The sequence below is a fragment of the Antechinus flavipes genome, chromosome 2, assembly GCF_016432865.1.
Source record: "Antechinus flavipes isolate AdamAnt ecotype Samford, QLD, Australia chromosome 2, AdamAnt_v2, whole genome shotgun sequence".
Lineage (NCBI taxonomy): Eukaryota > Metazoa > Chordata > Mammalia > Dasyuromorphia > Dasyuridae > Antechinus > Antechinus flavipes.
Window position 1 is genome coordinate 633,935,138 of NC_067399.1, and position 24,713 is coordinate 633,959,850.

General features: G+C 36.2%; 1 protein-coding gene across 1 annotated transcript in view; it reads right to left on the reverse strand.

Moving 5' to 3' along the window:
- The window catches only part of LRMDA (leucine rich melanocyte differentiation associated), a 1,322,797-nt gene that overhangs the window by 553,766 nt on the left and 744,318 nt on the right, over window positions 1-24,713 (reverse strand). Inside the window, exon 4 of the mRNA XM_051982052.1 lies at window positions 18,936-19,075. Within this exon, the coding sequence (XP_051838012.1) occupies window positions 18,936-19,075 (140 nt within the window). The remainder of the gene's footprint in view (window positions 1-18,935; window positions 19,076-24,713) is intronic.

Below are 24,713 nucleotides of genomic sequence, written 5' to 3' on the forward strand. Positions count from 1 at the left end.
AAGAAATTGATGTCTCCATGGTCACAGCTCATGTGAGTTAGAATAAGAATTTAAACCAAGATTTCCTGATCCCAACACCGCTGCTCTTTTCCCGTTATACCATATGAATATCTAGATTCAAATTCTGTTTCAGATAATTTGACACCAGATAAGTTATCAGTCTCCATATCTGTAAATTTTTTTAATCTCTAAATCTCTTATCCTTTCATCTGTGCTGTCACTTGCTGCAAATTGCTAAGCTAATAAGTCAAGTTCTATAATTTTACCAGGGGTCCTACATTCATCTGGTAGAGTCAGACCATCAGAAAGGAATACTGTGAGAAATAAACATACAGTATGCAGGTATGTCACAAGCCTTCTCACTCTCAATTTCTTCATCTGTAAAATTGGGATAAAAATAGCCCCAATCTCACAGTCTGTGTGAATCTGAGATGAGATAAGATATCTAAAACACTTTAAGGTGCTATAGCTATCATTGTTATTATTAATAATAGTAATCAAAATGCTAAAGGTTCCAAACTTCAATCCTTTTTGGCTAATCCCTCTCCTCAAGTCTGTACATCCTCAGGATGGTAGGGCAATGACTCTGGATCAACTAAGGTAATCTCCAGCTGGGTCTACAAATACCAATAATGATAAAAATAGTTGATATGTAATTCTTTAAGATTTTCAAAACATTATCTCATGTAAACTCAACAACAACCCTGTATGACAGACATTACAAGTATGAATTTTATAAATAAAGAGGAGATCCAGAGAGAGAAATTTACCCAGCTATGGTCAGAGGTAGGATTCAAATTCAGGGGCTTTCTGAGGTCAAGATCAGCATTCTCTTTTCTCTATAATGCACTACGTTTCCAAAGAGCCACAGAACAATTCCAATGCATGTGATTTATTGACAAGTCTTGTTATTTTTTAGAAAAGTTCACCACTACATATAGTTACCAGATGGTGAATTTCTCTGGCCATAGCAACTCATGAAAATGGTCTACTAAGGCCTAGTAGGGTAATTGTAATTTCCATCAGTAAAGAGAATATTTACAATGATGAATTTTAGGTAACTAATAATTTACCTGTGTTTGTTCTAACAGAAATGATCTGGCTCATTGTGAAAAAGAAGAAAGAAGATTACTCTTAGGATGGATTCTAGATTCAGTGTTATTGTATAAAATACCATACTCTCTTCATTTTAAATGAGGGTAGGTAGCATCTACTATGATGACCAGGATGGGAGTACAAATGTCTTCTGCTAAGTAACAACAAGTTATGTGATAGATTTGGCAACTGGAAACATTACCAGAGTCCCCTTTGTGGGAAAGAGTTAGGTGATTGATAATTTAGCCTCTGCTCTCCCTCACTCCTTCCTTCCCTCCCTCCCTCCTTCTCTCTCTGTCTCTCTCTGTTTCTGTCTTTGTCTCTCTGTCACACTCTCCCCCATTTCTGTGTGTGTATCTCTGTGTGTGTGTTTCTATTTCTGCCTGTCTCTCTCCTTCTCTCTTCCTTCCTCTTCCTTCCTCCTTCCCTCCCTCCCTTACCCCAAATCTCTCTCTCTCTGTCTCTATCTCTCTCTGTCTCTCCATCTTTGTCTTTCTCTGTGTGTGTCTTTGTCTGTCTGTCTCTCTCAGACACACACATTTCAAAAAACCTTCACTATCCCAACACTCTCAATCATATCAGCAATTATAGCACCACTGATGAATGAAGGAAAGATACAGACACTCAGATCAAAGGAGAAATGAGATGACTTTGATGCCCTCCTGCATCCGTTTGCCTTCCCAAACCTTTTCATCCATCAAGATCCAATCTGGACATCACATCTGATGTGAAAGACCTTTTCTGACCACTCTAGTCCAGTGTCCTAAACTCTTCCTTCACTCAAAGTCAGCCCCATTGAGTTTACCATTCAATTACTCTCTAATTGATCCATATGCTCATCTTGTCTCTCAGATAGGCTATAATGTCCACGATGGCAGAAGCAATCCATGCCTTATTTTTAGTCCTCCATACTGTCTCCTACAGACCAGGGAGGCAAATATCAGAAACCATGGCATTCCTAGAGCTTTAGTAATTTAATTTAATGAACAATAGAGTACATAATAGGCGTTCAATAAATATTCATCAGTTGAATAAACTTGTGTGGAGAAAAGGAAAAAAAAAGCAACAAGAAACCACAGACTTCCATGGGAAAACAAGAAGAATTTAAGGCATCTAACATCTTCATAAATGGTTTAGCCACTAGGTAGCAAATTTGATTTATTTAAATACAAAAAAGCACTTAATAAGAGACTATTATCTACCTAGCGTTATATTAGGTTAGTGGATGAAATAAGTGATAGCCCCTCACAGATACTACAGTCTAAAAGGGATGATTAGACATTTGAACAATAATAACAAAAAACTAAAATTAGGATTATGAAAATTATAAAGAAGGAATTCAAACATAATGCTGTGAGAACTCTAAGGGGATCAAGGAAGGTTTCATATAAAAAGTTGCACCATAGTTCAGTCTTGAAGGGAAAGAAAGACTTCAGCAGGCAGATAGTAAAGGCAAGGGAAGAGGATGCATTTTCTGTAGTAGAGATGAGGTAAGCTTGCTGTGGATGACATGAAATAAGACATGAAGATATATGAATGGGTAACACATCAGTACAAAATGGCAAGTTGTTCAGTTTGACTGAAATTTGACTATTCGCCATCTCCTTTTTTACATAGCTTTCCCCCCTTCCTTTGTTTCAGTTTAAAAAAAAAACTTTTTTTTTCTCCTTCTCTGCCACCCACCCTTCAGCTGGAAAAAAAAGAGAAAAGAAAGAAGCAGGAAAAAATCAAACTCTTGTAACAAATAAAGCAAAACAAATCAATTTTGATTAGAAATGTCTTTCTTTATCTTGAGAACTTCCCTCTCTGTCAAGAGGTGGGAAACATGGTAAGGCACTGCATTAAGCACTTCTTAAAATGTTCCAAGTAGTTTGTCTTTACAAGGTTGTTATGATATAAATTACTTTCCTAGTTCTGCTCAATTCACTTTGCATCAGTTCATATGAGCCTTCCCAGTGTAATCTGAAATCATCTTTTTTATCATTTCTTATGACATAACAGAATTATTACATTCATATCTCATAATTTGCTCACTCATTCCCCAAACAGATGATTACTTGTTTAGTTTCAAGTTCTTTGCCATTACAAAATAGTTGCTATGAATATTTTCTCATATATATATAATACATATTATATAAATATACACATATGTGTATATCCTTTTCTTCTTTCTTTGATCTCTTTGGGACACAAACGTAATAGATATATTGCTAGGTCAGGGAAATGTAATTTGATAATTTGGGGGGACATAGGTCTAAATCATTTTCCAGACTGGTTGGGCCTCCTTCAACAGTATATTAATATGTCTATTCATCCTCTCTTGTTGAATCTAGAACATGGGATAAGCAAAAAATGGATGGCACATGCTCCAAGGAGTCTAAGCACATCTCCACATATATATCTTTAACTTATAGGAGTTATCTTTCCAAACAGCTAGGATTCCTTAGAAAAGATCATTAAAAGAGCTGGCTGGGCCATGGAATAAGGAAAGCCTAGTTTCAAATTCTTCCCCTCTGACACATACTGGCTACTCCTCCCTAAGCCATTCTTAGCAACCCCAAAGGATTCCAAGCTCATCAACTGCAAGGAAGGTGCTGCTCTGTAGGAATAGAGAGAGGATTCTTACTCAAAGCTCTCTACAGTGTTGAAGGGGAGAGTAGTTGGAAAAGAAAAGGAAAGGGAAAAGGAAAAGAAAAGAAAAAGAAAGGAAAGGAAAGGAAAAGAGCAAAGAGAAGAGGAGAGGAGAGGAGAGAAGAGAGAAAAGGAAAAAAAGAGGAAAAGAAAGGAGAGGAAAAGTAAAGGAAAGAAAGGAAAAGAAAAGAGAGGAGAGAAGAGGAGGGGAGAGGAAAGAAGAGGAAGGGAAAAAAAGGAGGAGATAATAAGCTCATTTCACTGGCTCAAGTGGTCTCACATAATGAAATGGGCTTTCGGCATTTAATAAATGTTTGTGCAACTGAATTGTCAGAGCTATAGGCCAAAGTAAAGATAACCTCAAAGCTAGAGATTACTGTTCACTGAAAAAGAGATAACTTGCATGGTATTTTGCCTTCACTGCAAAACTATTTATTTTTGAGGTCAAAATGCACAGAAATTCCTTAGACTTTCTATCTTTCTTATAGAGATTCTAATGTCATGCAGTAGAAAGAGCTCTGGCCTGGGAGTCAAGAGGAGCTAAATTCAAAACCAGTTATTCTCTATCTCTGTGATCTGAGGCAAATTATATAATTTCTCTGGGGCTCAGTTTTTGTTGGGGGGGATGTTTTTTGTTTGTTTTTAATCTCTAAACTGAGAAAGATATTATATGATCTCTAAGGTTCCTAGCAGCTCTAAATTGATGATCCCTTTGCCTTTCCCTCTACATCTCATAGTTTCTCATTCTTTGTATCACAAATACACTGCTACAAACTTTTTTTTTTCCTTTTCATATTCTCTTCTTTCCCTGTTTTTCCTCTAACCTCATTTTTTCCCACTGCTCAGTCCTATTCAGACTCAGTTGTAACCCTAAGGTCTTGCCCAAATTCCCCAACTGTCCCTTCCATCACTGATCCCATGAGTCCCACCGGCCTCTGTCAGTAGAGGAAAAGTTCCGTCTTCTGTTACCGGCAGCAAAACCCCAATGACAACAGATTCTTTCAAATAAAGACATGTACAGACGGAAACACTATGTCAGGAGTGACGGGCAAAGGGAGTAAAGACACCCACTAAGTGTAGGGTGGGAAAAGATGAATATTCAGGTGAAGAAAACATCAGTATTAGAAAATCAGCAAATGTTTAATGATGAAATGAAAGATGCCTTCACAAGGCTGGCAGGAACCAAGGTGACAACAGACAGAGAGAGCATTGTCACATAAGCAGATTTGGGATCCCAGCCCTGAAATCAAAGGAGAGAAAGAAATGGTGGTGATTGGGGGTGAGCAGTGGGGAGGGTAGCCAGGGGTAAGAGGGTGTGTTTCATTACTGCCTTTTAAGGGAATTCAGAATGAAGATGGTTGATGCTACTTGATAATATGTAAGTCTGGAAGGGATTTTTCAAGATCTAGCTCAATTCTTTTATGGGGAAATGGAGGCTGAGAAAGAGTAAATGACCCCTTCAAGATCACAGAGCTAGGCTTATATCCATCAAGATCCTTTAAGATCTAAGTCCTAATCTTATTTATCTTAATTCCAAAGCCTATAAGCAGAAACAAAGTAGGGAGTCTCCTTTCCCAAAGTTTCTAAACATCCATCATTAGAAATGTGCTTTTTTGAGACATAAGGTACTCTTTTATAATTACCTAGGAGGCAAATATAGTCAATTACTTTTAGTATGAAATTGGGTTTTCTGTACTGACCTCTAGAATAGGGGTTCTGAACCTTTTTTATTGTTGTTTTGGCAGTCAAAAATCTATGGGCTGTTTGTAGAATATTTTTAAATATCTGAAGGGAATGTAAATTCCAATTACATTTAATGAAAATAAAGATGTAATTTTCTCCTGATTCAAGTTCACTGACCCCCCCTCCAGATCAAAAACCCCAGCTCTAGGATAAGGAGGTACAGAGAAGAGGAAGCTAACACAAAAGCTCTGCCCCCTGGGAAGGGGGGTCGAAAGTGGATGGAGGATGGGGAGAGTTAGGACTGAGAGCCAATTTTGGTAACTCTGCTTGCTCTGTGGGAAGATGCCATCTGCTAAAGGTAACCCGGAACTGAGGGAAATGATGGGGAGAAGCCTTCTTTCTCATGATATCACAGCAGTGCCTTTCAGGCCAGAACCTGCTTTGGCGACCGGAGGACAAATTCTCAGTCGGGGAGCTCTACCCTGTCTGAATCTCTCCTCTCTGGATTTAGGAAATCTGTTTTCCTTAGTGCTGGGCTGTGTCAGGGTGTCAAAAGCCAAAAGCTTCAATCCTGTCGGTGAGGCCGGTCTGCCATAAAAATACAAGGAGGGATTACTGAAGCCCCAGAATGAAAGGCTTTTACAATATCAATTCAACCCTTGTAAATTTAATCCCGGGTTATTTGTGGCACCCAAATCTCTTTACTGTGATGTATTACTTAGTTACTGGGGTTATCACAGCACCATCCCAAAGTTGCATAGTACATAAAACATTTCAGTTAACAATGCACGAAGGTTAACTCTCCCAGATAACCTGCTATCACAGGGGTTAGCCCAGATGACATGCCTCTGTCAGCTTTCAGGAGCTATTGATGGTTCAATCAGTTTGTTTTGAAGGTAAAGTACAACAAAAGGGCAGTAAACTTATTCAGACTGTCAACGGGGGCTATCGGGAATGTGGCTTGCAGGTAAGTAATTCTGGGTGTTTTAAGACTATTATCAAACAGCAGTGGTTGAAGGAAGAGACAGCTACTAATAACACAGAAGGCAGCCATCATAAAGCACTTTATGGCAGGAGCCCCCATCTATAAATCCTGGGACACCCTGAGATAGCTCCAGATTTATAAAACTGCTTGTTAAGCTGGGGCCAGGCTTAATGAAAAGAAATCCATCTACATTTCCACATCTGAGCCCCAAAGGGACTTCTCGTGGGTTCAGGGGTTAGACAGGTGCAATCTTAGCTTATCCCCAGGTCCTCTGGTACAGACATATGGGAGACCCCAGTCTTTGTCATCAGGTAAAAGAACACTATTGGCAAGGGAGGAGAGTACAAGGAAGAGCAGCAGGAATTCTAAAAAGGTGTTTAAAAGATCCCTGTATCTCTTCTTGGGTGCTCATCCCCTCCTAAAAGCAGCAAATGAAATCAAAGCTCTTGATTTCCTTTCTTGTTCTCTCTCCTTTTCTTCCTCTGTCTTTTTTCTCCTTCCCTTTTCTTTCTTTTTCCCTCTTTTTTCAGCTTTACTTTATTTCCTTTTCTTCATCTATTTCTTTTGTTTTTCCCTTTCCTTTGTGCTTTTTCATCTTCTCCTCTTCCTCTCTCTGTCTCTCTCTTTTTCTCTCTCTCTCCTGCCTCTTTCTCTTGCTTCCTCCTCTCTCCGACTCCCTCTCCCTCTCTGTCACTTTTGCTGTTTCTCTCAGTCTCTTGGTCTCTCTCTCTCTCTCTCTTTCTCTCTTTGTCTCTCTTCCTTTCTCTCTTTGTCTCTCTTCCTTTCTCTCTCTCTCACCTTCTCTCGCTGCTTTTTTTCCTCTCTGTTTTCCTAGAATGTTCTCTTTATGGGACAATAATGGGCAAGGGACAGGTTGAATAAAGGCAATAGAAAAGAGGTCGTCAGCCATGCAGGAGCACAACTAAGGGCCTTCCTACCCCCAAATCCCGGGTTCACTGCCCCAGCCCTGGTATTCTGCATTTTCCAAAACAGACCTGAGAGAAATGATGTTGCCTTTTGCTCCCACTCACTGAGGAATTGGCCACACACCATCATGCTTCAAAGTCATGGAAAAGATGAACACACCATAGATCATGAGATGTGTTTCATTAACCTTCCTCTACTGCTGTTGGATTTCTCCTCAGCAATGGCCCAGGGCTCCGCAGGCAAGCGGCCAATGATGCTGATTTTCCAGGCCCCGGGGAATAGGGAACTGACTTACAAGGGCATTTTTTTTTTTTGGCAGGGGCTTCTTTTCTCCAGTTTTTTTAATTCTCTGTCCCTCTAAGGCCACACCTTTGCACTGTAGAGTCAGTGGTGGCCACTTTATGGTTCAAAAGTACTGAAGTGGGAGTGAGGATCTGGATTCAAGGTTGGTTCTGCCACAGAAACAACCTGGCTGAGCCCTCTCTGTGACTCAGTTTCCTAATCTGTAAAAGGAAGACATTAGATAAGTCACTCTCCAAGGGAATCCCTTTCAGAGGGAGAATTACATGATTCTGCAAGTCTATAATACATGTTTAGAATGTAACTGGCTACTTGTTTCTGCTCATGCTTATTTCCCTATGTAGCCCAAATAAATGAATTTGAGAAAATAAAGGAGGGCCAAAGAATAATGAGCAAGTGCTCCAACCTGAATAGCTCCAGATGCAGACACAGATTACAATTATCTCACCCTAATGAGAATAGGTGAGCTCACCTACTACATTAATGATTGCCTGGCAAAGACCAGATGATTTCCCTAGCAGTTCCCTAACAACTGTTTGAAGTCTTCCATGCAAAAAATACACCCACAGGACAGACCCAGAGCCTGGACAAGAGAAGGAACTGGCAATTATGGTGGTGGCTTCTGTTACTTTGATCTCTAGGTCATGACCTTTGCTTTCTTCTGATCTTCAAAGCTGAGATTTTAGATTAGCTGAAGAATGCACACTGGGTTCTGTAAGCCACAACTTTTACTACTCTGGCTGGGTGGGGAAATGGGGTTAGCCCCCAAACAGACCCCAGAAGTCTGGGTGTCCTTTCCCATTCCGTTTTGATTGAGTGGCTGCAGATACTGGACAGAACCCTGATCTGTTCTCTGTTGGTGATCAACAAGAGCACAGAGTTTAAAATAATGCTATTATAAGGAAAACCAAGGATCATGGTGGGTGGCAGGGAGACAAGGCAGAGACAGAGAAAGAGAGAGGAAGAAGAAGAGAAAAAGGGAGAAAGGGAAAAAGAGAAAAGAAAAGGAGGGGAGGAAAGAAGAGAAAAAAGTGAGAAAAAGAAGGAAAGGAGAAAGAAGTGAAGATAGAAAAAAAGTAAAGATAAGGAAATAACAATCAGAATTCATAAGATGTTAGATGTGCAAAGAACTTAGTAATTTGATTTCCTCATCAGAAGAATGAGGAAAATGAGACCTACAGCTATTATTTCACAGTAGAACCCAAGCCTTCAGACTGAAGAAAGTAAATAGAAGCCCCCACCCACATTCACACTTGTGACTCCAACAATTTTTGATCAGATTGAAACTATCTCAGGAGAGCCAACTAAACCTTACTCTTTCACTCCTCAAAATTTTCCAGTATCATTCATTCTCCCTTTCTTTCTTCCTGTCTCAAATAAAGAAATCTCTTCATTCTTCTTGGCTACTCTTTCTTCCTGCCTCCTTAATTTCATTTTCTTTTTCCTTTGGGACCTTGTTCCAGCTACTGTTCCCTTCTCAGGCACCTCCAAACACACACACACACACACACACACACACACACACACACACAGAGAGAGAGAGTCTCTTTTTCTGTTTCTCTCCTTTCTTTTCTGTCACTTTCTCTGTCTCTGTTTCTCCTTTCTGTCTCCAATCTGTTCCCTACAAACATAATTAAGTCATTCCAATGCCAAACAATGACAACAACAACAATAACAATTTCTCTACACCCTCTCTCTCTTCCTCCCATGCAAAACTTCTTGAAAAGTGATCAACACTCAGTGTCTGTTTCCTCCCTGCTCACTTTCCCTTCCCTCCTCTTCTTTGCTTCCTTGAAGGTCACTTCTTCCTATGATCTTGAGGTATTCTCACTTCTCCTAGTCAAACAGTATTTATTTTCATTGCTTTTCCAACCACCCCTCAGTCGTTTACCCATTTCTCACTAATCCCATCCCCAGAAATCATTCCTTGTCTTTTCCTTTAGTCATTCTGGATCCCTTTCCCAGGTCTATCAGATGGAGGGTGTCCAAGCATCTCTTTGCCTCTCCCCTCCCCTCCATTTCCTTCCTTTTCCTTTCTCTTTCCTTGTAATCTAAGGTCTTCTCAGATCTTGCCCCCATTGTAGCTTTCCACTCACACTACTCCTCTCCCATATATTCTGCTCTCCTCAAAAGTTGCCATCCTCCCTATGCATCTTGCATTTTTGGTCTCCATGTCTTTGCTCATTCAGTTTCTTATGCCTTCTCTCTACTTCATTATATGCACATGTTAAATTTCTACTTAGATGTTAAAGCCCAAGTCAGAGCCACTTTTTCCATGAGATAGTCCCTGAACTACATAAACTTTCCCTCCAATAATACTTTCTCTGGACTTCTCATGTACCTCCATGATAACAGGTATCACTTCATATATCCCTTAGTACCCAGTACACTCTTGACACAGTATATGCTTATCATTTTTTATTTATTTCAGCTATCAACATTTCCCTCCCTTTCTTACCCCCTTCTCTGTGGCTGGGAGGTAGGCATGAAGGGGAAAATTTTAATAAGCAAAACATATAGTGAAGTGAAACTAATTTTTATACTAATCACCAAAGGTAGAGCCAAGATGGTGGAGTAAAGTCAGGAAGGTGCTCAAACTTTCCTAGTTTCTCTCAAAAACCACATGAAACCAAGTCTCTGAATGGAGTCTGATGGAATGAAACCTCTCCACCTCAAGATATACTAAAAAAAACTTCAAGAAAGGTCATTCTCACTGGGGGTGAAAGGGTATTCAGCCCAGGTCAGACAAATTCTGGGAAACTAAAAAAGGGTCTTAATCACAAAAAATCAGCAACTAATACACTCAGTCCTGGCTCAGTAGAGAAGCAAATAAGGTGGCGGGGGGGCAGCCTGCAAGCTGCACAGGACACTTGGGACAGTACCACCTTTACCTAAGGAGCAGAGTTCCATCTTAAAAGTAAAAAAAAAAAAAAAAAAAAAAGAGGAAATACAAAAAGAAAAGGAAAGGAAAGGAGCAAGAAACAGAAAAGAACCTTGAGCATCGAAAGCTACTATGGTGACAGGGCAGAACAAAACATAAAGTCAGAGAAGAACAGAATGTCCATAGAAGAAGTTTCAGTGAGTGAGATAAATTAGTCTCAAGCCCAAAAAGACTTCTTGGAATGCTCATAAAAGATTTCAAAAGGCAAATAAGAGAGGAAGAGGGAAAAATGAGAAAAGAAATGAGAGGTAAGCATGTAAGAGTCAACAGTTTGGAAAACAAAGGGAAAAAAATTGTCTGAAGAAAACAACTCCTTAAACAGTAGAATAAACTAAATGGAAAAAGGGATACAAAAGCTAACTGAAGAAAATCACACATTAAAAACTAGAACAGGGCAATTGGAAGCTAATGACTTTGTGAGACAGTAAGAATCAGTCAAAATCACTAAAAAAAGAATGAAAAAATGGGAGAAAATGTGAAATACCTCATTGGCAAAACAGCTGACCTGGAAATATATACAAAAGAGACAATTTTAAAATTATTGACCTACTTGAAGGCCATGACTGAAAAAAGAACGTGGATAGCATTCTACAAGAGGTCATTAAGGAAAATTGCCCCAATATTCTAGAAACAGAGTGGGAGATAATCATTGAAAGAACCCAATGTTTACCTCTGAAAAGAGACCCCACAAGGAAAACCTCAAGAAACATTATTGCAAAACTCCAAAACTATAATCTCAAGGGAAAAAATGCTGCAAGCTGCCAGACAAAAACAATTCAAATATCAAGGAGCAAAAGTCAAGATTACCCAGGATCTGGCAGCTTCTGCAATAAAGGATCGGCAGGCCTGTAACATAGTATTCCAGAAGGCAAAGGATCTGGGGTTACAACAATAATTAACTACCCAGCATCATCTTTTAGGGGAGGCAATGGAGCTTTAATAAAATAAAAGACTTTAAATCATTTCTATTGAAAAAACCAGAACTAAACAGAAAATTTAATCTACAAACACAGGACTCAAGAGAACCATAAAAAGGTAAACAGGGGAAATATATATATATATTTAAAGGTTAAACTGTTTACCTTCTTAGATAGGAAAACAATATCTGTAACTCTTGCAAACCACATCTATCACTGAGGCAGCGAGAGGTGGTCATCATACATACTGAGGGTATGGTTGTAAATGGTCCCTGGTGTGAGAACATCAAAGAAAAAGACATATTAACCACCAAAAATATTGGCCTCAGTATGGGTAGCCTACTTTATTATAAGTCTTCTGGAGTCATGGTTGATTATTGCAAATAAAAGTTTCTGATCCTTTCAAACTTGATCATTTTTCTAACACTAATGTTAGAGGACAAATCATTCTCCTGGTTCTTTCATCAATCCATAAAGTATTCCCAGTTGTTATTGTTGTTGTTGTTGTTGTTTTCATTCTGAATTATCCCTTCAAATCTTACAGCATAAAATGAAATTTTATACATGCAATATAATTTGTTACCATTCCCCAATGAATTTCCCATTTGTTTCTTTGCTATCACAAAAAAGCTGCTAGAAATAATTTCTTTTGGCTATGACAACTTTTCCTCTTTCTTTGGTCTCTGTGAGTTACCCACCTAGAAGTAGTCTTGTTATATCAAAGGGGATACACTGTTTGGCCATTTTTAGGGCATGATTCAAGTTGATTTCCAGAAATACTGGACCAATAATGTATAAGTGCATATATTTTCTTATAATTTCTTCAATATCTGTCATTTTCCTTTTTTAAAAAAAAATTTAACTTTTCCAATCTGATGGGTTGAAGTAAAATCTCAAAGTTCCTTTAATTTGCACACAGTTGACATTTATTAAATATTTTTTATTTAAATTTAATAGAAGACATGAAAGGAAGGGGAAGAAGGACAGTCAAATTTATCATTCTAGCTTTGTTAGCCAAGGTTGGACTTAAGAGGATGGACCCAACCAGTTTATTAGAGATCTAGCTCAAGTTAATTGTATCCTTTCAAACAATGACTTTATGAATTATTTCCTCCTTTTGACCTAGTGACAGGTGTATACCTGAAGGAGATCAAACACGGGAGAATCCCATGTAGACTGGGATATTCTTAGTCTTTTTTGTGGAGAAAAAATAAGAGTGGAAACTTTGGATACTAATCAAAAGTAACACCTGAATATGCTGTGGTATATGGATATAATGGACTTATTTCACTATAATAAGTGACAAATATACAGAAATCAAAAAATGGAAAAATGTGTATGAACTGATACAAAGCAAAGTAAGCCCAACAAGGAGTACAACAAACTACAACCCTGCAAACCAAAACAACTTTTTAAATAATGATTAATTTTAATAGTCTATCTGGGTTGAAGAGAACAGTTGATAAAAGATAACCTCTCTACTCTTGTGAAAAATGGGTAATTACAGCAGAAGACGGTAATATATACTGGGTCAAATTACTTTGGATTAGTTTACTTTGTTATAAGGAAAGATCCAATATAGTTGATAAGGAGATTATAACAGATAGGAAATGGTATAAATAAAATTTGAAATAAAACTGAGTATATTTATTAAAAACAAAATGAACAATGACTGATTACTGTGTGCTTCACTCTGCTTCTTAAGCTAATTATCTATTTCTAAATCTTCTCATGGTTCCATTTAGTTCAAGACTCCATCATTCTGAAATTATGATAAAACTCTCAATCCTTCTAAACTTGACCATCCTATGTAGCCCTGTACCATGTTCTCCCAGAAATTTGACATAGGTTAAATATAATATTGAATCAACCTAATGTACTTGGCAGGAAGAAAGGTCTTCCTCAAATTCTTTTGAAATCCCACAGATGACAAGAGTCATAGTCTGAGAGCTAGAAGGAATCTCACAAGCTATGTGGTCCAATTTCTTCACTTTTCTAGATAAATAAAGGAAGTTTAAGTGACTTCTTCAAAGTCAAACACATAGTAAAAGAGAGGTTTTAAAGCTAGGCTTCTGACTTCACAGTGATTAATATTTCCACTTCAGTTATCCCTTATTCTCATTAGGTCACTAGCCCTCCTCCTTTTCTAATCACTTACTTCCATTTAAATTTAATACTAAAAATAACACCAGGGTGTGCACATAGCTAAGTATAGGCTCCTCACTCTCAGAAACAGTATATTCTTATCAGCAAATAATATGGTACATGCCCAGCTAAGAGCTATAATGAACCTATAATGGCCTTTGGGAAAATCGTAGAAAGTTTTCCCTTTTGCTCCACAGCAGGCTGACACTAAGCACAGAAGTATATTCACTTGCAAAATGACTTTCAATTATTTTATCTTACAGAGGCCATCAAGGCCAAAAAACAAAACAAGATGATGGAGGTAGGATGAAAAGGAGAGGAAAAGGTGAGTCAAAAAAGGTGGGCAAGGGAAAAGCCAAAAGCAAGATGCTTGCAGTTTTCAATAGATAACATAAATTCAGTCCCTTCCCCTTTCTAACCCAGTGGTCTGCCACAATGTGACCCAAGATTAGTCTGACCTCTATCAAATCAACAACTCCCATGAAAATGAAACATCAGACATACTTGTTTTGATGTACGGCAGGGTGACATATTATAAATATTACATCACATAACCACAGAAGATGTCAATCAATAAGATTTTTTTTCAGACAGCACTAAATGAACCATGGGTTCCTACTTCTGAATAAGCTTCTTTAAAGCCTCTACTATTGCTTAAATGATTAATAGGGGACATATTGTCAGAAAATGTACTTAAAGTGAAAAACAATAAACTGTAGAAAGATCATTCATTTTTTAAACAATTCTCGAATGAAAATGTCACATAAATTTACATAGAGCCATCACAAGGCTCTGGGTAAAATCTGGGTAGCAGGCAAACTTCCCACTTTGAGGGAGAAGGGTTGAGAAAATACTTTTCAGGAGCTTAAGAGCCTTTTTTTCCGGAATAAACACAAACTCCAGGGTTAAACAGGTCTCAGAGAAGCTAAATTATGATATGATAGAAATTTACATTGGGGCTAAAGAAAGACTTAGACATTTTCTCAGATATTAGGAAGAGCAAAAGAAAGTAGGAAACTCCAGCTGTGGAGCCAGATACTTAGAAGGCATCAGTAGGTAAACACACTGCCTTCCTGATTCTCTCATTTTCCACCCCTGCTTTGCCCAGATCAAGCAAATGAATTTATTAAATACTTTCTATTTATGGAAATCACTGTGCTAAGGATAAAAAGAGGATGAATCAATCAACCCTATTTGCTAGGAGTTTCAAATACAGGTGAAGTGGAAGGCAGGGAATAGCAATAGTATGTAAGCATATGCAGAATAAATATAAAGAGAATAAATGCAAAGTGCTTAAACACAAGGTAGCTGGAAAGAAGGGCATTAGCAACTAAAACAGGTGACTTCAGGAAAAGCTTAATGTAGATGGTGATGCTTTAGCTGTGTCTTGAACCAAATAAATAAACAAACAAACATAAATAAATAAATAATGAATGAGATCCATGAGGCTGAAATAAGGAGAAAATGCATTCCAGGCCAATATAAAGTCATGAAGATGGAAACAGAATGTTGTGTATGAGGAACATAAAAGTCTTGTTTTTACTAGATCATAGAAAGTGGGAGAAGGAATAATATATAGTGACCATGGAAAGATAGATTGGGCTAAGCTTATTATGGATTTTAAAAACTAATCAATTTTTTCAGAAGGGAGGAGATAGTGAGAATTACCCTGAAAGTGGATTGCTTTAGGAACAGTGTGGAAGGTGGACTAAAGGCAAGTCAAAGAATATTTGAAAAGAAATGCATCATTCTCCTTATTCCTCTTCTTCCTCTTATAACTCATCCTATTTCCATATCCTTTTTGTCACTCCTAAATATGAATATTCCCCCCTTCAGAAAAGGTATAAATCTTATTTTTTGCAATAGTCATAATAAGTTATAAAACAGCTTATTCTTATTATTATGAAACATATGATATAGATTGTTTTGAGTCTTAAAGCCCATTAAAAAAAAAAGGTGCTATGATTATTATTATCCCCACTTTATGGATAAAGAAACTAAACTATCTCATTGAACTTAAGTGACTTGTCCATAGTTACCAGTTAGTAAATACTGAAGGATCTATTCAAAGCTTGACTCAAACACTCTCTCCTTGCTCTTTAATCAGTCACATGACCTAAGGAAATTATCTGAATTTTCTTTCTATGTTTTGTCATTTCCTCATCTACTGAAAAAAAAAAGATACTATGTCTTGGATTCTACTTCTACTCAGGGAACCTCCAAGTGTTTGATAAATCCAAGAATAGGAACTTCTTGGGAGAAGAATTCTCTACTTGACAGGCATTGCTGGGAAAATAAATTGGCATAAATTAGGTTTAGACCAGTTTCTTATACCATATATCACAATAAACTACAAATGAATTTATAATATAAATGCAAAAGATTACATGAAAATATAATAGAAGAGAATATAAATAAATATCTTTCACAATGACAATTTAGAGGATAATTCTTGATTAAAAAATGATAGCGCTGATTATAAAAGATAGATAATTTTCATCATATAATCACAAAGCTGAAAAACTTTATATGAATTAAAGCAATATAGACAAAGTAAAGAGAGAAGGCTAAATGACAAAAATTATTTGGATCAAATACCACTGATAAAATTGATATTTAATATATAAGAAATCCAGACAAATATTTACGATCAAGAGCTATTCATTAATAGATAATTTGATTCATATTAAAAACTATTAAGTTATTTTTTGAATTTCAAACTATTAACATCCATAAGAAAATATCCAAATGACTAACAATAAGGGAAATTTAAGTTAAAACAGCTTTGACATTTTGCCTCACACTCTGCAATTTGAAAACAATGACAAAAACTGGAAATAGAGTTTGAAGAATTGTGAAAAAGCACTTTAATGCAAAGCTAGTGGTATTGAGAATTGATCCAACTGTTCTGGATTATCTATCTATCCACATCCATATATATATATATATATATATATATATATATATATATAATATATATATATATATATATATATATATATATATATATATATATATATATACATATACATATATACATACATATACTATACACATAAATACAAATAAATTATATATATATATGCATACACACATATACATATTCTATCAAAGCAATTTTTTGTGGAAACAAAAAATAGAAACAAAAAGAACTATGTGTTTGTGTGTGTATATCTATGTGTATATAAATTCCATTGAAGCATTTTTTGTGGAAACAAGAAATAGAAACAAAAAGAACAACCAGCATTTGGGAAGTGATAGAACAATATGTTGTAGATGTATATAATAGAATATTGTGTGGTGAAAAATGATGAATATAAAAAATTCATACAAAAACAGGAAAACTTTCATAAAAAGTGAAATAAAAAGAAATAGAATAATTTACATCATTATTGCATCAACATAAATTAAAAAAATCATTCAAAGGAAGTCTAACTCTGAATAACTGAAAAAAATAATAATAGTTCCGGCAAAAAAAAAAATGGAATATGACATGCTTTCCTCATAGGGACAGCTTGGTGGAAAGAATAGTAGTTGGAACAGAGGGTTTAGAGTCAGGAAGATCAAATCCTTGTTTAGACACTTATTAGCTGTGTGAACCTAACCAAGTCACTTAACTTTTCTCTACATTTTCATCATCCACAAAATGGATATAATAATAATAATAATAATTAATGTTTTAATATCGCTTTGAGGTTCAAAATAAAATATATAAAGCACTTTGAAAACCTTAAAGAACTATAGAAATATTATTATTATTATTTCTGACAGAGAAGCTGGGGATTACTTGGGCAAAATGTGACACATTGTTAGACATGTCAATATTCCCTTTGATTTTATTAACCATTTTTCGCGCGCGCGCGTGCGCGCGCGTGTGTGTGTGTGTGTGTGTGTGTGTGTGTATGTATGTATAAAGAAATTTCAGCTCAGCTGGAGTCTGGTAGGATTTTGATATCTAAGAATGACAGTTATGTCAAAAGAGCAATTAGCTTAAATAAATTGTGTGTGTGTGTGTGTGTGTGTGTGTGTGTGTGTGTGTGTAAGCTATTGTAAAAGAGGGTGGATTACACTAAATAATCCCTAAAAATCCTTTCTAGTTCAAAGTCTCTGTGAAGATATTGAAATTCAGTTCAATCCTTTAACCTATTTTGAGCCATCAAAACCATACTCTTCCCCCAACTGCCTCCTTAAGTTTTGTTTGAGGGAATACCAGAAAAAAAGGTAATTCAATCATCCAATTGGCTAATTTTAGATCAATCTAAAGGGAAAAGGCTTCAAGGCACTTCAATTAAACAAAAAGGTATTTATTGAATGTTCCAAGTGCAAAAAAAAAAAAAAAAAAAGGAGGAAGAGGAAGAGAACAAGAAAAAGAAAAAGGAGGAGGAAGAAGAGAACAAGAAGAACAAGAAGTAGAAGAAAGAGGAAGAGGAGCAGAAGAACAAGAACAATAAGAACAAAAAAAGAAGAGGGAGGAGGAAGACAAGGAGAAGGAGAAAAAGTAGAAAGAGAAGGAAGGAGAGGAGAAAGAGAAGGAGCAGAAGGAGGAAGGGGGGAAAAGAAGAATGGGAAGAAGCAAGAGAAAGAAGAAAAAGAAGCAGAAGCAGGAGCAGCAGCAGCAGCAGGAAAAGGAGGAGAAGAAGGAGGAGGAGGAGGAGGAAGAGGAGGAAGAAGAGAAAAAATTAGTTGGCATGGCCCCTGACATCAGAGAGTTTCTATTCTATCTAAGAAATTTCTACATATACCCATGAACCGATAAGGGAATAGTACATGGCACATATAAATAAGTGCTAGACTGTGGTAAAGGCTACAATTGCTATTGGAGTTCAGAGAAACTCCCCTAAAACCATCTCTCCTTTACCATAAGCTTATAAAATTATTTAAAAACAAACAAACAAAATTTAATGGAACTAGACAAAGGTTTATTGTGGGAGAAAGGAAACTCTTACCAATGCAGATCCACATATCTTTGACTTTGTAAATGACTCCAAGAAAGCTTTCTGAGGTTGAGGAAGATTCTGGGATTTGTCCTATTTCACGGTACTAGAGAGGGTCATTGGTGGGATTTGAACCATTCTCTTTCTAATCTCAAAATAGTACTCTACTACACCACATTGCCTATACAAATACTTATTATAGAACCTTTCTTAGCTTTATTCAGTTTGAGAAAGTAGAATCACTGGTTCCTATCTGTGGCAAACGTTTAACCCACTGGGAACATTAACAATTTAATAGCAATTTATAAAATCAAATATGCAGTCCACAGGTCAACAGGAGCTCTGGAGAAGCTACCCCAAGAGCCCCAGAACATTACCTGTATCTCTTGTAATCATCTTCATCCTTTTCCAAGCTGACCAGCTCGTTGGGACAAGCCATATTGCCTAGCAGGCTGAGATATTCCAGGGCAGGCGTCGCTTTGGCCAAATGGTCCAGGAGCCCCTCCAAGTCTGTGATGTGTCAAAGAATTAAGGATATTGGCCCAAAAAGGAGAAAGTCACAATTTCTGTGCCTCCCTCAATGATCATATAGAACAGGAAAGTGCCAGAATTCACCATGAAAATGGCCATGAAATTAGATATCAGAGGTATAACCCAATAATACGACTGGAGCTTTGCTTCATGTACCATCATCTCTAGGGTATAATTTCTCCCTGTGGTCAGTGTCTTATCTGTTCCTCTCTCATGCAAAAACATGGTGCAATAATACCCAATCCCTGCTTCCAGGGTCTTCCCTCACTGCTGCACCCCACTTCTAGGCCTGTATTCCCTTTCTCAAATCTCATGGAAAGGTAAGAATCAGACTCTCTTCTCTTATGCTGATAACCTCCAATTTTTTTCCCCTCAAGTAAAGTAATTCTCTAATAATCAAGCAATATGACATGCAATGAAATGTTATTTCTTGAGTTCTGATGGTCTCCACAGGATGGGTATGACTGGCTGGAATAGGGTATAGGCTGCAAATAAATAAAAGAAAAATGCAAAGCGATGCAAAGAGAGCCAATGAGATCAAGCCATGTTTAGTCACTGGGAACTTTCTTTATATCCCACGGTATCTACTTTATATTAAGTGCTGGAAAGCACCATTTTCACCTATAAATCTAATATTGTGAGGAACAGAATATCACAAGATATGAAAAGAAAAAAGAAAAGAGAGGAAGAAAATAGAAAAACAGAAAAGTAGGGAGGGAGGGAGCAATTATCACCAATAATCACTACATGGACTTTTTAATCTATCTATTTCTCTATCTCTATCTATCTATCTATATATGTCTATATATATATATATGTGTGTGTGTGTTTGTGTGTGTGTGTGTGTGCATACACATGCACACATATGTACAGATGTGCACTCTATTTCCATCCCTTTCTCTCTATTCATACCTGACCCCTTACCTTACCTTATGCCTTCATCATCTCCCATCTTGTTCAATGCAACAGTCTCCCAATTGAACTCTGGCTTTCCACTTTCTCTCTTCTCTGATTCATCTATCCATCAATCCACCTGCAAAACTAATCTTCCTAAAGCACAAGTCAATGACATCATTTCCCTGCCTATAGGATAAAATAAAATTTTCTTAGATTGGTATATAAAGACCTGTGCAATCTGACTGCAGCCTACTTTTTAAGATTTATCTCATCGATCTCCCTGTTACATGGTTTATATTCCAGACATGCTGGTCTAGTTTACTGACTATACTCTGACCTCAGTATTCCATTATCTTTCTTTCTTCCTTCTTGAACTGGTTACTTACCAATGCCTAGAATATACTCCTTCCTCACTTATATCTTTTAGAATCTGTGAATAAATTAAATTGTTTATTTTACACCAGCATCATAATTCTTTCAAGGTTCAATTCTCTATAGAAGGCCTTTCTCCATTCCTCTAGATTAGTGTTCTCTTCTTCCTCAGTTCTTTTCATATTTAATTATATGTTTACATGCTATTTTACCCTGGAGGATGGATATAAGCTTCTTGAGAATGGGGACTTTCTAAATCTCATTTTTGCCTTTTTATTTTCAGAGAATTATACATCATGGGGCTTAATACATGTTTATAGAACCAAATTTAATTGATAATATCAATAAGGGCATATATAGAAATTTAGGATGTGGCCTTTCAGAAAGCTGAGATTTAAAAAATGAGATCACTGAATTAGAGAAACTGTTTAATAATTTTAAACAGAAGTTCAAACACCAGACATATTTCAAGAATCCCATTAGCATTGTTAAGAAATGAAGTAAACCTGCCAAGTGTTCTGCTTTGTTTTCCCCTTGACCTAAAGCACAGACCATGCAACTTTGCTCTTTTGCCTTATCACTCGTGACTTCTATTTACTTTGCAATTTTAAAAGTAACCACAACTTATGGCTAGGGACATTCCCTCCTCTACTAACATCAGGCATCAAAGTTCTTCCTCTCTTTAAGAAGTCCTCTCAAAGTACTCCCTTGGTTATGATATAGCTCCTGGACAAGTCTTTCAGCTGAGTTCTCAGAATCTGTTCTGTTCAGCTCACTTCTCAACTGCCAAGACTAGTTGTCTCTTGAATGCTTGAATGGCTCTTTTCTATGCTGCCAGGGGCTCTTCTCTTCAAAGCTGCTTCTAGATTCAAGTGACTATTTCTCTGTGTCTGTGTCTGGACAGTGGTTGGTTTTATTACTTCAAGGGTGCCTTGAATTCTCTCACTGTTAGATGGAATGTCTCATTCTGGGCAAGTAGATGTGTGTCATGATACCATGGCCAATGGGGAAAGGGGGAATTCTCTTTTGTTTCCCAATCCCCAAGGATTCCCTCTCAAGAGCTAAGTTCTTCTTTGGATTACTGCCAGACCTGCTTTGAACTGTTTCCAGACCCTTGTTTTTTAAATCCTGAAAGGATATGATCAATTTTTGATTTTTCAATGATATGATTCCATTTGACTTAATAATGAAAGTGGATGAGTTTTGATCCCTTATTAATACTAAAACCTCATCACCTATAATTATATCCTATGTCCACATCAACCTAGGGGAAGTCAAGAGTTCATTATAATTTTACAGATATAGAAATTGAGGCCCAGAGAAATTAGGTAATTGGCCCAAGATCACAAAAAAAAGTCACACAGTGGCAACTAGTATGAGATTTTTCAGCCTCCTATTGCAGGTCACATTTATTATATAACAAACCCAAAATATATAGAAAATTTTGACATTACTCTAGGTACATTTCCAATACAATGTAGAATATTTTAAAAATCTCAATGTATAATGAAGTAAGCAATTATATTGTCTGTTATATAGATACTAGAAATGTGATGTAATGGGACTAAATGTTCCTAGGTAACTCATTGAAATTAAATTACTTCCAAGTCCCTTTTCAGGACTTATTTTATATGAGGATGTACATAAAGGAAAAAACAGAAAATCAGTCATGTCCTCAGTCTAGAAGAACAATTAGCAAAAGGATGATGGTGTAGCTCTAATCTTCAACTTCAAAGGCTAAGAGTTCATTTAAATTATGCAATATAATATTAATGGAAGTTTTCCATGTAAAAGTATTGACTAAGTTTGGGAACAGATGAGAAGGAAATGTTATACATACATATATGTATATATATATATATATATATATATATATATATACTTATAAATAATAGATGTATTCATATGTATATATATACACATGTGTGTACATACACACACATATATATGAATGTACATATACATATTTGCTTATGAAGTACATACTATTTATAATAAATCAAGTATACATACTCCTTTCACTAGTAAAGAACATAATCTTTCCATGTCTTGGCTTAATAGAAACTGGTAGAACCTATAAATGAAATTTAATATTTTACTCCAGCATCATAAGTCCCTTCACTGCAGGAAGATAGGAAAATACACACTATATATCAAGGAAGTAGATTTTAAAGGATTCACAAAGATACTTAGGATCCCATTCACTACTATAAAAAATGTCAGCCCAGGAGAAATGGATAGCATTGACAAGAAATTCTGAAGATATGAAGAAAAACAATTTCAATGAGAAGGAAAATGGATGATTATCTAGAAACCAATATTGATATATAGAGAGCTTTCCAAACAACTTAAATTTTAAGAAGACATGTATAGAAGGTGGAAGTAAAAACAGGTAAGCATATTCATTTTTTTAAGGAGACATTATTTTCTGTGAAATGTCAGAAATTCTAAAATTCAAAAAACTCAGACTGATAAAGAAAGCTAAGAATAATAAAATAATTTTTTTAGCTATATTGAAGAAAAGGAAAACACCAAAGAAAGCATAGAGGCACTGATGGGGTATATGGATTTTTTTTTTTTGCTTCTATTTTCTCTGCCAAGGACATAGTCTTTAGATGGAAGGAAGAAAAGAGTAAGTATATGGAAATTGATAGCCAAGATAAATAATAAGATCAAAAAAGTGCAACTAGCTTTCCTTGACTTCAAGTGACTTAACTAAAATAAACCACAACTTAAAAGAAATGATTGATATGATTTCTGAGCCACTGTTAATGATCTTTGAAAAATCATGAAGATTTATTTGCAGCTTCTCTGTGCCTTAATATATGGTTTATTATTGTAAAAATGACATGTGGTGCTGAGTTATATGTATATTCTTTAGTGGTCCCATCCAGAAAAAAAATTAATCTTTTAAATCTGATTTCTCCAGATTTTCTTCTTTTGTTTATCTTTCTCTTAAATCTTTCAATGCTGGGAAAAGACCACTAAAATGTGCTAATATTGTTGTGTTATATTTTTGGCAATTCAATCACTTTTTCCTTCATTAATTTAGTTAATAACTGCCACATCATGTATATTGGTTCATTGTCATTTCTTTTCTTTTCTTTCTTTCTTTTTTTTTTTTTTACTGATACTATGGATCTTTCCTCTTTTGATTTAATAACATATTGAAACTACTACTTCTTTTTTTTTAATTACATAAAGGATAATATTTTACCCTCTCATTTTAAGTCTACATAATTTTGTTTCTTTTAGATATATTTCTTGTAAACTAAAGATTGCAATGTTTTGCTTTCTTATCTCTTCTGTCATTCTCTTTTGTTTTATTAGATTATTCTGTCCATTCACATTTAAAATTATCAAATTAGATTTCTGTTTTAAACTCCCTCCTATTTTCTTTCTCTAATAGTGTTTTTATGTATTATTTCTTCCCTTCTTCTTTTAAATCATTATTTTGTCTATATAGTTATTTTTCTTTATGCAACCCTATTTCTACAGGCTGTTCTCTCCTCCCTCTCATCCATTTTTAAAAGTTTTCCCTGAGGATTTTGTTTTAAATATTGATTTATTTTCCTTTTCCTTATTTATACATCTATTTCTTCCTCCTTTACCACATACTATTCCCTTTCCTTTCTTTCCCCCAACTTCTTTTGCTTGTAATTGTTCTCCATCTTTTCCTAAGGACACCTTTATTTTTTTTTCTTTTTAATTGTTTAACCTTTGTGTTTATTATGAAATTTTGTTTTTTTTTTCCTTTCCCTTTCCCTCCTTCTCCTCTCCCACCCTGTTTCTCCTTCCCTACTTCCTCACTCTCCCTTCAAAAAATATACAGCATGTTAGTAGGCATGGGTACCTTATCATGACCCTTGTGATCAACTGATTCCTTCCCCCCTTCCAATCACAGAAGTAAAGGGCAGATAATACTAACAGAGAGATGTTAAGGTTAAGGGTCCTAATTCTTTGTTATCTCCTTTGGAAAGAATAACAAAGTTTTTGTAATGAACTTGATGGAATAGGAAAGCAACTTGCCATTGGTTTGCCAAATATTGCTCATTTCCTTCATGATGCTTGAAAAGCAAGCCTGCTAACTCTGGAGTCAGCTGAGGAGAGCTCTGAGAAGCATGAGCTATGGCAGAAGAGAAGAGAGCTACCTATCAATTCACGAACTCCTAAAAAGAATGAGTCTGTCTTTACCCTCAAGTGTCTATCAGATATAAGTAAGTGAGGAGGACGTCGAATTTCTCTCATCTTCTGCCCACATCAGGTAAAGTACTTTGTAGCCAGAGCTACCCACTCCATAAGAGACAGTTTTCCTTAAAAGGACCTCACTAAAAATGAGCTTAGGAAAGGGATGG